Source organism: Brachycentrus maculatus, unplaced genomic scaffold, assembly GCF_059751285.1.
Source record: "Brachycentrus maculatus isolate JH-2025_06_01 unplaced genomic scaffold, ASM5975128v1 h1tg000837l, whole genome shotgun sequence".
In the NCBI taxonomy this organism is placed as follows: domain Eukaryota; kingdom Metazoa; phylum Arthropoda; class Insecta; order Trichoptera; family Brachycentridae; genus Brachycentrus; species Brachycentrus maculatus.
The window spans coordinates 139,853-154,664 of record NW_028281564.1 but is presented as its reverse complement, the minus strand read 5'-3'; the positions used below and the strand labels follow the sequence as shown (position 1 = coordinate 154,664).

Here is a 14,812-nt window from a genome sequence, read left to right as displayed (position 1 = left end):
AATTAAGACAAAACATATAAGTATGTATACACGTATCTCCACCAACTCTCCTGATGTACAAGCTGTTTACATTCTAGTGCCTCGCAAAAATAATAATTGCGTCGCAAAAATATTAGAACTGAAAATCTTCAGATCATATCAATGACTTCATATTGGTTCTTACAAATTTGAATAAGGACAAAATGTCACTGCTACTATGAAGACCGTAACCAGGGGAGGAAAGAGATAGTGGTTAAATTTCCACTCCACTAATTTTTTTTTGCATTTTGATCAGTACCTTTATAAATATTTAATATATTGTTTATGTAATAGAACTTTACTGTAATTTAGTTGAGGTATCACGAAGATTGCGAAACGCATCTCGCATATTTATTTTAAAAGAAAATCATCATTTCGCGACGTAATCTCCAATGGCAAAAAGACCTCAAACATTCCATTCAATGATGTTATAAAAATGTAAAGAAAAATATAGTAACCAGTATAAATTGTCAAAAACATAAACATTATTTAACATGAAATCGAATAAAGACCAAATGTAAGTAATTAGAAGTCCATGCAATTTTTGGCCAAATTGAGATTACATACATAGTAAGATAATAAATTTATATATTTTTCATATATGATAGCTTATTAAATATTAAAAAAATTATCTGCCGCTCATTACAAAATCAAAAACATATTTTTAAGAACATTTCTAATGAATAATATCACTTGATTTTAATGAAAAGCTGATTGTCAAAAAAAAAGCATTTAAAAGAAAATGATGGTAGTTTTAGAAAGGTGTAGTACTCGTATAACGGCTGACCCCTAATAAAAAAATACATAGGTATATTCATGAACATTATCTTTTTTATGGAAGTGGGTAGATGTAACGGTAAAATTACAATAAAATAATATAAACTAGCTTAGTACACATTATTTTCTTTTAATTTAATTTTTAATTTAATTTTAATTTAATTTTTAATAATAATTTAATCTGTTATCAACGAAATCCGTAATTAGTTTATTTTTGTTATTACTTTCAAGTTGGTATTTTAAATACGTTCATATATGTTTATATGTGTGATGTTTTCGTGAATATTTTTTTAAGGCTTCAACACTAGGTTGTACAAACAATAATGAAAAATTAATATATTATTCGTCTTGGTTTTAAATTAAACATATACCTGGGAAGTAACAGATAAAAAATGATTATTTAAAATCACAAACCACGGAAATATATGTACGAGTATATAGTAACTGCTGGCCACGTAAAAACCATGATACAATCCCATTTTTTTTTCAAAAAGAAATGTCTAAAAACGAGACATACGACTACATAATATGTGTCTAAAAAGACAATGATAGTTATAATATCTAAATTAAAAGAAGTTTGAATATTGAAAGTTGTCGAGAAATAATATAGTATTCGTGGCGGTGGTTAGTTTATCGTATTTATACACGTATTACAGAATATTATTATTCATAGTAGGTTCCCTCAGGAGATCTGAATAATGCGCTCGTAGAGTGGAAAACCGGAAGTGCCAGCCCTGCTTCTCAATGGAGCTTATAAACAAGTTAAAACGCACATCACAATGTGAATGAATGATTCTAGATGTTTATGTTCTTTATCACGATTGATATAATTGACTGGTGGTGAGAGGAGTCAGGGGGGGTGGGAAGTTGTCCCATATTAGGGGGCCGCAGCGGCCCTGCCACACATTGCACAGTTTGAAGCCGCAATTTCAGTTTCTGTCAGACCGCCGCGGGAGGAGCGCGTATCTAGCGAGCGCTTATAGAGAAAGCGACTATATTTTTTTTAATTTGGCTCTTGGCCATTGTATGGGTAAGTTTAAATTTGCTTTATTATTGTTCAAGTCACATATTTTGCTACATATTTTTTTATTTTAATTTAGTATAAACGTAAGATATATAAATTTGTACGCCGAAGCAGTCACCGCCTCGGGCTTTCTATATACGTCACCCAATTTACCAGTTAGTAGGCGTCCAGTTATTCTGTGGTCCAATTCTCCTACTACATACCGTTACAGACTACTTACTTGCTATTTACTAGCTTAACAATGTTTCCCTTGAGACGTTGTCTACCTTGAACTATTTACTCTCGAATACAACGTTATATAAATAAAATATCATCGGACTTCTTTTTTACATTTAAATTTAAACATTGCCTAAAAAGCTAAGTAAATCATGTAGTGCTTACTTTAAATATACCGTACTTAGTAAAACTCGTAATTTAACGCATAATCAAAAAAATATTCATGTCGAATTTCTCGCGAATGAAAATACTTATCAATGTTTTTTAAAATAGATGAAAAATTTATATTTTTTGTATATAATAATAAAAATTTTAAGTTACCATTTTAATTTTGTTGTAAGAAAAGGTCATTGTATCGACCCCACACGTGGCGTCGGGACGCTTTCTTTTGACATTTCAAATGACGCGCGTTGCTTTTCAGGAAAATTACTGCTAAATGGTCATTATACGTCAAATAAGGAAATAGTCTTTATTTGTCCAATGTACATATGTGTGATCGTTAAAAATTAAAAGGTACATTATTATTTTACTCGAAATATTATTTTGATGATACTTAAAATGAAAATATCGGGAAAATGTATGGTTCTTAATATTAGTACAGTAGTTAGGGATTTTATCAAATTTAAAAGCCGAAAAAACAATTTGTAGAATTATGAGTCAACGTTTATTTCGAAGTAGTAATTACGCATTTCCAGGAAAACAGGCCCCTGCGTAAACCAGCTGTTTAGTTAACCTTATTGCGTCATCGATTCTCTGAAAACGCCGTCACGTTTCGCGTTATCGGGTAATGTGTACCTTCAGCCTCGGGTCGGGCACGAGTGGTAGTGGTGGCGGTGGTGGGACGTCACGACCGTCACCTGATCAAACGTGACACTTGTTCGCAACGTGAAAGTCTCGATAATGTTATTGTGCCGAAGCCATTAAGCTCGATAATAAAATATTTATTATTATTAGCGCTCATTATCTAGTCTCGTAATATAACAGATAATTTGTCAAATTATACATTCTCTCGTTGCTAATATAGAAATATAAAAAATATAGACGTTAATTACTGTAGAAATAAAATAATATTTTAAAAAACATACTAATTTAAAATTATTAAAATGATCGTATAGAACAAATTACATCTACTTGCAGACTAAGGTGAATATCGAAATAATAATTAGATAGTATGATAAGCTAAATATTCGTGTACTAACTAACACGTATCATTATTTAATTTTCAGAGCGTGAAGCGTTAATAACATCGAGTCAGGACGCATCATCCGGGGACGCCGGGTGCTGTGAGGGGGGACATGGAGAGGGGGCGCGGGAGCTGCCTCCGGGCGGACGCCCGGAGCGGGAGGGGGGCGCCGCGGCCTCCGTGGGCCGCTGGGGCTCCGAGTGGCCGAGTTGACTCGAGCAGGGAGCAGAGAGTCCCCGCCTGACCGGCCCCTGGCCGCGCCGGCAGCCGCTGCCGACCCCCCTGTGGGGGCGCCCGCGCGCCGCCGTCGCCTTCTCCTCCGTGGACGAGTACGAGCAGCTGGCCGGGCGCGCCGAGGCCGCGCTGCAGCGCCTGCTGCTCGACAACAACTACGACACCGTGAGCAACTTCCGCGGGCTGTGGGAGGCGTACCGAGGGGCGCGCCGTCCCGATCTGGCGGCCTTCTTCCGGCGCTACCGGCCCCCGCTCCGCGCCCAGCGCCACACCTGCGTGGGGCTGGGCCTCGAGCTGCTCGGGCGCTTGCCACCCGCCGCTAGCGACGCCTTCCTCGCCTCCTGCGAGGAGAGCATCATGGACATCCGAGACTACATCGCGTTCGGGCCCGGCCGGGATCGCGCGGCCACCTCGCTCGAGAAGGAGCACGTCATGGTGGCCATGCACATCCGCGTGGACGGCCGGCCCGGCCTCATGTTGTGCGATCCCGGATACCACGTCGCTCGCGTGGTTACCGTCATGGCAGATCGCTGCTATCCTCACACCGGTATGAATTCTTCTACTAATCCTCTATGCGTCGCTCGTAATGCAGTTCCGCTCCCAATTTGATACTTACGAATCGTTTGTTTCCAGGTTGGTTTACTCAATCAGATGAGCCGCAAGCTAAAAAGGAATACAACTACATTTTCAATATGAGCAATCCCGGTTACGTTGAATGGGTCGAAAAAGAAACTCGTGGAACTAATGTAAAATATCAAACGTCTTTGGTCTATGTTGAAAAACCCTTCCGCAATGCTGTTGAAGTCACCGAGAGAAGAAACTTGGTGTATAACTTCAGGTTGGTGGCTTTCCTTTTTGTCTTTCATTTTACGTATGTATCATATTTACGTTATTCGTACATATTTATTTCATAATATATGTAAAATTTTCAGAAGTCTTCTATCGAGGGACCAGAAAGGACATCTCGTAGCCGGAATATACTTTCCAGTCGTAGAAAAAGATGGCCATTTTACACTATTCTTCGAAGAAAACTCGGGAAAACAACGCATTAAATACAAATTTTCTCTTTTTTCCGATATTGAAAAGGTACCTACTCATTAAGAAGAAATAAATTTTTATTTTATTTTCAAATTTCTTGTTTATGAAAATTTGGATAGCTTAAAGTAATTTCTGCAGCCTTTGACTTTCAGTAAATTGAGTTGAAATAATTATTATGAACTGGATTTATGTAAATACCTCGATTTAAAAATTAATAAAGTGTGCAAGCTAGTCCATTTAAAAGCAAAAGTTAAGGTTTAATCCTGCAATCTCTTGAAGTGGATTTAAGAATTTGCTGAAGCAGAATTGCGACTTATTATATTTTACATGATAATAATACAATTATTTTATTCCAGGTTCCTGACAATGTGCTCGATCAAATAGCTTTGTGCAATAGCCAGATGAAGTACAGAGAAGGAGAGTTACTGGACACCATCAGAATCCTCTCTCACATAATGGCGGACACTTCCTTCATTACTCAAGTTCTGGCTATAAATGATGACATCTGCACTCTATCTGCCGACAATTAAATAATTATTTTATTTTATTCATTCTCTTTCTTTGCTGTAACTAATAAAATTTTGAATTAGTTATTCAGTTTTATCAAACTGTCGATTACTTTGTATGATTTGTTAAGTTCGAAGTTTAGTTTCATAATTATTTTAAATGTTCTTTTCAATGTTAAAATCAAAGTAATTAAAAATAAATATTTTAAACTGAATATCGGAATACTTTTTTAACCTTGCCATTCTTTCTGCCATCAGAGTTGATCTAACAAACACATATTTTTATATTTGTATTGTATATACTATGTATTGTATTGTATTTGCTATGTATATGCGTCAAAACATAACCTTAAAAGGTATTACGGACATACTTATATAATTACATTTTTAAAGAATAAAACTCAAAATTAGTTTCTTATACTTTATTAAAATTGAGAACAGACAAATAGTAATTGCAGATAGAAAACAATACAATAACTGTTATTGAAATTTCATCTGTTTCAATGCAACTAAATATCCTATGAGTACATGTATATTTAATACAACTACACCACAGCGAGTATGTCAATTTTAATAAATTTAATGACAGAAAATTAAATATTTTTTAGATTTTGTATCTCGGTAAAATAATTTAAAAACCTTAATCTACACATTTGCTTATATTTAGATTTGAAGATAGCAAAAATAGCCTTCATTATGTGGGAGGGGTCAGAAAGTAAATGAGGTTTACTCTGGGTACATTTCATCTGTAAACCAAATTAGCTTAATGGATTGAAAAAATGTTTTTTTGTAAACCATATTAAACAATATTGCTTAAATTACCAAATTCACCTGGAATAAGTAGTCAAAAATAAATAGAATCAACAAAATAATAAGTATTGAAATCATCAAGAATAAAGAATGTCCCTTTTTTATAAAATGTGTTAAGCTCTTTCACATAATGCATTGAAATGATGTTTTCATTGAATTGTGAAGAATTTAACACGAACCTATTCGTCCTATGGAGCGATTACGCAAGATGGTAGTGAAACTTGACCTGGACCAATGTGATGAAGATGACTCAAGTTTATGTAAGTGAATCAGGGCATTCTGGAAGCTGTCTGATTATAGTAAGGCTCTCGCATCCTTACTATAATCAGACAATGGGTGTTTAAAGATACCCCGGAGTGCGGATGTCTCTAGAAACCAGACCACGAGGGAGAACTGCCCGCGAGGACAGATGGAAATGGAACAGGTCACTGGTTGAGGCATAGCCACAGAAAGGAGAATAGTATTTTTATGAAGTAATTATGAACTTATTCAATTTGAATGAATAGAGAAAACATGCGATGCTACTGAAACTTCTCTTTGCGTTGTAATTAAATTTTATAAACATCACACACTCGAGTAATTCTCATTGACGAGATGATGGAAATGCCAAACGCCAGAAATAATTTCGAATTTTATTACTCAATTTCTGGCACTCGATTTTGTATTTGGAAAAAAATATTAAATGCTAATTTGAAACATACGCAGTTTAGTTTTAAAAAGTGTCAAATTAGAAATATTTGTCAGAAATACAATTTTTTTCTTTACATCCACCGAGATATCTCACATTTACAAGTTTGAAAAAAATATACAATAAAAATATTTAAAGTTTACCCCAAAGTTTAAAAAGTTATCATGTAATATGCTTTCATTTAGAAAAACAATACATGACAAACAGAAGCTCATGAAAACATTGAGAAAATGATAAAATTTATATTCTTTTTGGGAAAAAATATTGATTTACATGTTTCATCAGCGTACATTTTAAAGGCATCTATATAAAATTGAACTTAATTATGAAGTTGGTTTGTTAACTGACATCACTCACAATGAACTACATATTACTAAATAATTACCACAATACGTAATTCCCACGAAAAGGAACTTCAACAAAACACTGAATATATAAGCGCCTAAACTCTATTCATATAATTTATTCCAATGAAGCTATTCCCAAATTTTACCATGGAAAATAGCCAAATTATAAAGTATCATACAATCCTAAAACATTTTTCCACAAAAGTATGATTATTTTCCACATCTTTATAGAGTTGGGATTTTTTTGATAACCCACTGGGAAATTACAAATCAAACCAGATATTGAAACGTGTCAACACTTCTTATTACTGGAGTCATTGTTCTTACTGCAAACAAAATGGTGTAATGTTTTTCAGTAATCTGTGTGGTTATGGTGATGCTTGGGATTTCTCTGTTTGGTCCTTTGCGGATGCAAGGAACTGTACGTCTGTCTTACGCCAGAACTGCTGCTAGAAATAGATAAACCACAATTAATAGTAGAATACGCAACTATAAGTTACACTAGCCAAAATATTATTCTGTCTAATTCAGATTATCAAGGTCATGCATGCTGATTAGTTAAGAAGGATTAATAACATATCAACCAGCCAACCAGTGTCAAATCACCGGCGAGTTTGATGGCCACGGGTAATATTGGCAACCCGATTCTCCGCGAAGCAGCCACCTTGGTCCCTGCTTTGAAAATTTTCGCAACAGCTACGAGTCCGATGTAATTTTGATATTTGAATGATTTCGGCACGGCTATTTACTCATACACACATTCATTATTAAGCATTATTCACATATGTATACATTTCATAAGTCAAGTCGCTGTCAAACGAAGCTGACATATAAGTCACCATCGCCAGTATAGCGGTGACCTAAAAGTCGCTGTTAAGCTCATCTCTATAGATCAAGCCTTATATGTATTTAACTAATGGCAATGGGATAAACCGGGACATCGCTAACAGAAGACTCAATCTAGGGGGGGAGCCTCCTTCTTCTCGGTCTTCTTGGACTGGAGCAAGGCCTAGATGTTGGGCAGGACGCCTTCCCGGGCGATGGTTTATGATTTAGTTTAAAAATGCTGTTTCCTGGGTAAAAAAAAATCTAAATAATAAAATAAACACTTATTGAAATTTCAAACTTCATAAACCCAATACAATCACAACTGGTATCTTCTACATGCTACAATAATGCAGAGTTATCAAATTAAAACCAATGCAAGCGGTACTACATAATTACGATACCTACCAAAAATCCCTTATAACATATTTGGATATAAGATGTTTCACGAGTATGTATAGAATGCTGGGTACAAAGATAATGAAAGAGTTTTACCTTGAGTGGGAGCGGGGAGCACAGAGGGCTAGCGGACTGGACAGCCGGTGCAGCGGGCGGCGGGTAGCTATCTCTCTCCTGTTCACATCATGCTCATTCACTAACTATACTATACAGCAAGTACCACATACAGCATGTACTTCCACTACACACTACAGTATATCACCAACCCACAACTCCATTACCAAATAATAGTACAAAATATACATACAATCCATAATTGGTGTTATAATTGGATGGTGTTATGCTCTATTCCATCTATACAGTGAAATGTTTATCCTTATTAAATTGATGAAAGGAAGATAAATACATGGTTTGATATATTAAAAAGATCAACTTAACATCGAATAAACAGATGCAGTGCCCTATTGGGTGCGGATGAGAGTTGAGATGAGAGGAAGAATTCTACTAAAAATGGATAAATGTAATGCAAATTGCACCTCACTATAATGCATTCCATAGTATAAAAAAAAACATAATGAAGTAAGTGCATAACCGGTTATTGCATAACACCATCTTATTACGACAGTTGGATTTTTGTACCTAATTACACTAAATTAAAATATTGGTATGTAATAAGTTACTAAAGTATAATGTATAAGTTACTAAATTAAATTTTTATGTTTCTTATTTTTACATTTTTCCACTTCTAACCTGAAAAATTTATTATATACTTTTGCTAAGAGCATTGAATAATTTTTGCTAAGGGTATTTGCATAAATTTTTTGTACATTTGAATAAATATCCCTTATTGCCAATTGCATGGCATGCAGCAAGTGATTCACCGAAAACTGTTACTTGCTTGTTGATGATAATGATTCCTACATTTTTATTTATAAGCCTCCACTCGTTTTGAGTGATTTTGACAATTCCTATTTATCCAACAGAAATACTATAAAATTGTTTTGTTTTCATAATAATTTTTCATTCTTATTTTATTATTTTTGTCAGATCCTAGAAAAATGTAAACAGGATGTTTACTGCAACTCCCGGTGTAAACTTTAATATGTGTAGAAGTACATGTGTGTGGAAAAAGGCAATGCAACGAAAGTTCAAAAACACGCAAAACCCATATTGCCACATAATTATTGTGGTCTTTAGAGACGCTTAAAATTAGCTCATGAATAGCGATGTGGACCACGGGCAATGAGGGTACAATTTTATTTACAGTATAAGAAATATTTGTGTCACTTTTGACAAGGAGCACTCATATGTGTTCTGCACGTTTAATTTTTTTTAATGGCAATATGAGCGCGTATAAATTTAAAAAAAAATAGTTTAAATAAGCTATATGTATACAATATTTAATCTTTGCTTTACATTTACATGGATACAATAACACAAATATATTTGAAAATTTTGTATTTTAAAACATCCGAGTGAAAATATTTCTGGTTTAATATTTGATAACTTTATTTTATCAGTACTTCAATCATCATTCAATCTGTCAAATATAATCACTTGGAAGTTAGATCAAAAGAGTAAATAGAATTGAATGAAAGCAATAAAATTGTACAAAGGAGAAATTGACTAGTATGTAATGTGATCATGCAAGTAAATTATTAGTTCTGTACCTGGAAGGAGGTGGAGCCGGTAATGCTAGTTGACGGGGGCGGCGGAACTCAGCGCCATTGGAAGTTCCCGCACGAAGCCTCTCTCCAAATTCCCTACATTTCATTTTAAAATAAAATACTACATATTTGAAACAGGTGAAATAGGGGCCACAAGTTCCCAACCTTTTTGCCCCAATTACCTCTAGGAGATTATTTTTTACAATTGGAAACTATAATTGTCAAAAGATATTATAAAAATTATGAAGCCTTTTTTATAAACTGTCGCTGAACTGTCACTTAACAATCACATGCTTTTTGGGCTTTCTTCTCTATAGCATATAGCGCTAAATCCAAAGTACATTTAACTCTTCATCACCTCCCGAGCAATTTTAAATATCCAACGAGCACACACATTGGAAATTATTTCATTAAGTAATTATACTTCATAGTATAAATTAAAACATTTTCTTTATATCAAAATTTAAAAAAAATATATATATATATATATATATAAATGTTTTTAAATGAAATAAAACAATATTAAATAGGGCACTATCAAATACTTACATGTTATGTGACAATGATAAGTGTATTCATGCCTGCTAACCATGTTGCCTTTAGACCAAATGCAAAAAAATTAATGACAAAAAAAATTTAAGAATGGTATTTTACCTAGTGAATTCCTCAGCTTCCTCTTCTTCAATATTTATAAATTCTTCATGTTCCTCTAAGTCTCCAGATTGGACATTCTGTTCACGTTCAATCACATGACCCCTGTCATTTATGTGGTGCCCTGTAGGATCAAGTTTGAATATTTTAAATATCCGTGTCAATTATTTCATATCTGAAATAAAACTTTTTCTAATAATTTCGACTTATAAATTTGGAATTTGTTGAAATTACTGTGCGACAAATTTATATGAAGAATTGGCGGGGACTCCAGTATTACTACTTGTGATAAAATGCCAAAATGACTTTGACTATGCTAAAATATACATACAAACCTATGAAAAGGAGTTCCATTTTCTACTATTATACAGATTAGATGGTTAAACAGTATGTTGCATGGAACAAAAATTTATTTTTCACAAATTAAATCAAACGTAATTTGATAGCAAAAGAATTTACCTATGGACATCTTTTTAGTGCCAGTACGAGAGTCTTGCACGGTTCGTCGAGTTTCCTTCACTCCACCGGGGCCAAGTTGGGTACTGCTGGTAGCGCTGTATACCTGTTTGCATACAAAATGTCCGTTAGCGTACAAAATATTTCTCCTAAACCTAAAACATTCTCCCAACACGCTTTGGCTAAAACTAAAACCGAGTATAGGGAGGCGCTTGCATATATCGCTCACTCCTTTCAAGAACGTCATAAATCAAAAATCGTCAATTTTCAGTTGTGCATGTTTTCGGAATGCCTAGAAAATGTACTATATCCCAGCAAAAGCGGCATATTTTTAACTTAATATTTACCCGCTACAGGGCAGAAAATGTTGTTTTTGCATTTTGAATAAAATGTACTGTTTGATTATTTTTATAAATAAATTAAATATTTTTCAAATGGAGAAAAAACCTTCAGGTTTTACCTAAAAAGATCTGTTGCACAATAAAAAGTTCAATAAGTGGCTTGATATTTATTTTGAATCCATTGTGTTATATTTTTAAACTTTAAAATCGTTCTCCTGAAAAATCAAGTATTTTGATTTATGACGTTCTTGAAAGGAGTGAGCGATATGTAATTGAAAAATTATGAATAAAAAATATTGAATATGAATATGAAATATTGAAAAAAAATACAAATTATCCACTTGCTACTTATTCTCAATGGGGATTTTAATTCTATAATTTAAGAAAAGGTTTTTAAAATTAAATAGAATTTGTGGAAGTAAAGGTTAATGCTTGTTTTTTATTTTTTGATTGATGCATGGAGCGCTGCTCGATTGATAACAAGGATAACTGAATTGTGGTATTTACTCAAGTAATTTACCTTATAAGTAGACAAATAATAGCATACCTGTGGTCGGCCATCGGGACCATTGGACATAACGACAGTACTACTGCTGAATGAGTTGCATCGACCATTAAGCATAGAGTCATCTAATGCACCTAAAACAATAAATATGATATGTAAAATTTGAGAAGGGGCAGGGTGAGATAGTCATGTGTCAATGTATTTTATTTTTTGAAATAATTTATAATCCGCAACATTTTGGATATGTCCAGATCCTTGTTCACAAATCTGGGTTTCTACACTTGCGAGTTATTTTGACATTTTGTCTGGGTATTTACAGGGATTACGATACCTATGACAGGTCATAGACCTGTAAATACCTAGGCTTGTAAATACCAAACCTTGTACATAGTAAGCGAGGTAAATAATAAATGCAACTCCCATATAAAAATATTTTTAAAATACTCGAGACTTCCATATTCTTCTTCATGTATATATTAAGATGTAAAATGTAATTCATTATCTTTATTTATTGTTTCGGCATTAACTTTGTGGTAAGACATGTTACAATAATTAAAGAAAACACTTTGTTTTTTACCACTTGAGTTTTATTATACAGACCTGAATGATGGAAGTTTAACTTCTGAAACATGTAGTCTTTAATAAAACTCAAGTGGTAAAAAACAAAGTGTTTTAATTCATTATCAATCGAACCCCTATTTGCATTAAAATTTCATTATAAACCATGATTAGAAGAAAATATAAGTGAGACAGTTTTGAAACACACTTACGAAGTAAAACAGCTGTAAGAAAATCAGCACATTGTTGCGAGACAAAGATAGAGATAATGGGAGTGTGTGGAGCTGAAAGAGGAGTATTACCAGAGTAGGGAGCCATGACCTGACCGGGCAGCTGCGGGAGTGCCCACGCGGGCGCCTGTGCCCCGGGGCCCATCATTCCTTTTGAAAAAATTGTTTTATATTATAGAACTTTCAATCACCTTCACCTTGAAGAGTGCCATCAATTGCAACCATTTACGGGAGATAGGGCAATTTAAAAATCAACAAACAATAACCTCAAATTAATAAAAAAAATATATTTAAAATTAATTTAAAAAAAAAAACATAAAAACAATAAGCAAAAGCCAGTCAAAAGAATTTGCACCATTTTCATCAAACATACTGTCACTATAAAGCTTTGGGTTGTGTATAAGTATGCTGGGGTTATTAGCATTAGTTCAAATGTGTCAACACAAAAACAAAGTAAAACGGTTGCAATAATAAGCAAGAGATATAAACGTTCAATTCTTTTGAAAAAACTTACCAGTCAGCAAACGATTCATATTCATTCCTGGCATAAACGGCATCATTGCGTTTCGAGGATGGTGATGTTGGCCCATTATGGCTAAAGGTCCCATCGCTCCAAAGGGGTCAGAAAACATCGAATTGAATGGACTCATCATAGAGTTCATTTGTCTCATCTGGCGGAAATGTGCTCTGTAAATGTATGTTAGATTTTACATTATACATAAATCAGCTCTAATCGACAAAAAACGTGATACAAAGTACATAACAGTGTAATTCTTACCCAAAATACGGGTCATCGTCAAAATCGTTCATCAATGATCCAAACAAAGACATTTTCAAGAAAAAACGTCCTTAGTTAATAAATTAAATAAACTGTCCAATAATCGACAGTCACGTAAAATTCGCTTTTACCGGAATTCGCTTGTATAAGTAATATTCTAGAAAAAACGCGAAACACGGCCCAAATCAGAAACACAGAAACGAGAAAGTCATAGAAAGATTGCCACCGATTGAAGCAGCCATTATCAAAGACTATATACTCTATAGTTAGGTACCTACTTGCTACGCTTTGCATATTTTTGTCTATAGGTAAATTCATATGATTTTCTACGGTTTATAAATAGGATCTTTCCCGCTATTTGTTTGAACGATATTTTACAGCATTTTAGTCCTGGGCGTCGATTCCCATAGGACCTATGGGAATCGACGCCCAGGACTACAATACTGTAAAAACTGTAACCATAGCTGGTTAACTCTGTAACGATAACTTCAACTAAATCCTATAAAAATATTCATAACTAAATTTTTATTCCGTATATTAAAGTATTCGTCAGTGGGTTAAGTTATCTGCACTACGTAGTTATTGGGTTACTACTGTAATCGACCACTTGGAGTGGAAAAAAATACCCAGACGTTTACTCCACCCCTAGGGCTTAAATTACAGTGAAAGTTAACGGTCTAACTACTCAGTGCAGATAAATTTTATTTTACTTCTGGTCTTCTATTTCTAATGACTTTGACATTTTTTAACGGGTCGTCGATCAGTATTGTCAAAAAGTCAATGATCGAGAAGTTAAGTATCGCATTCTATCAATGATCAATAAATTATTTTGGTTCTTATTGATTTGTTACTTTTCTATAGAAAATGCTTTGAACCTTTATTCCACATGTAGTAACACATTGATTATAACGAAAGTAATTCGTAATATGAATAATTCGTTAGCTGAATTACATTTTCCTAAGAGTTGTTATTTCGTCAAAAAAGTGGGTCTTTTTCAGATTTAAAATCGTTACATAATTTTGGACCGCATTATGGTTGGAATCATTTTTTAAGCTTTCAAACGATTATGGTTTGATGGGTTATCTTTAATTACAATAGAATTTTGCTATTTTTTACTGCATAAAAAAATACAATAAGAAAAAAAAATCTGAAAGACTCGTACAATTAACAACGTACAACTTACTATAAGCTTATATAAGCTTATACTGGTATGTAATCCCGAACGCCCTAACTATTGTTTCGGCTTTTACAAAAAGTTTTACTTTTACATCAAGTTAGTAAAAATCCATTTAGTATTTTTTGGCTTAATTTATTCCAAAGTGGCAGGCCAATTAGACTTTTGGATTTTCAAAGACATATTTATTTTTAAAACTTGGTTAAGAAATCATTTCAGTAATTTTTATCAAAAAGGGAGCGCTCTAAAATCTCGCTATGCGATTCCTAAAAATGCTAGCGCCGAACCTGGCTTCCTCGAGTATTAAATGTATTGTTATCTGAAGGTATTCCAAAATATTCCCTAATAAAGGGTCTAAGACATGCATATGCCATATGAACAGGAATT

At 33.9% G+C, this 14,812-nt stretch overlaps 2 protein-coding genes across 10 annotated transcripts; one reads left to right on the top strand and one right to left on the bottom strand.

The window, feature by feature from the left end:
* Window positions 1-1,698: 1,698 nt before the first annotated feature.
* LOC148300098 (uncharacterized) lies at window positions 1,699-5,211 on the top strand. Of its 2 annotated transcripts, none has more exons than XM_088275258.1 (5): window positions 1,699-1,825; window positions 3,262-3,999; window positions 4,086-4,290; window positions 4,385-4,538; window positions 4,847-5,211. In XM_088275258.1, exons 2-5 carry the CDS (start codon window positions 3,810-3,812, stop codon window positions 5,018-5,020), a joined length of 723 nt encoding a protein of 240 aa, XP_088131384.1. In that variant the 5' UTR covers window positions 1,699-1,825; window positions 3,262-3,809; the 3' UTR covers window positions 5,021-5,211. The 2 variants fall into 2 exon arrangements, with proteins under 2 accessions (XP_088131384.1, XP_088131385.1); XM_088275259.1 differs by lacking the exon at window positions 1,699-1,825 and adding an exon at window positions 2,818-3,178.
* A 192-nt stretch (window positions 5,212-5,403) lies between these two features.
* Window positions 5,404-13,461, bottom strand: LOC148300097 (myeloid leukemia factor-like). 8 transcript variants are annotated; one of them, XM_088275250.1, is made up of 9 exons: window positions 13,252-13,461; window positions 12,988-13,160; window positions 12,546-12,623; window positions 11,728-11,819; window positions 10,843-10,945; window positions 10,387-10,507; window positions 9,736-9,828; window positions 8,162-8,239; window positions 5,404-7,290 (listed from the first exon to the last, which is right to left on the bottom strand). In XM_088275250.1, the coding sequence occupies exons 1-9, from the start codon at window positions 13,302-13,304 to the stop codon at window positions 7,194-7,196; spliced, it is 888 nt and encodes a 295-aa protein (XP_088131376.1). In that variant the 5' UTR covers window positions 13,305-13,461; the 3' UTR covers window positions 5,404-7,193. The 8 variants fall into 8 exon arrangements, with proteins under 8 accessions (XP_088131376.1, XP_088131377.1, XP_088131378.1 ...); XM_088275251.1 differs by having other exon boundaries at window positions 5,404-7,287; XM_088275252.1 differs by lacking the exon at window positions 8,162-8,239.
* Between the last annotated feature and the right edge of the window lie 1,351 nt (window positions 13,462-14,812).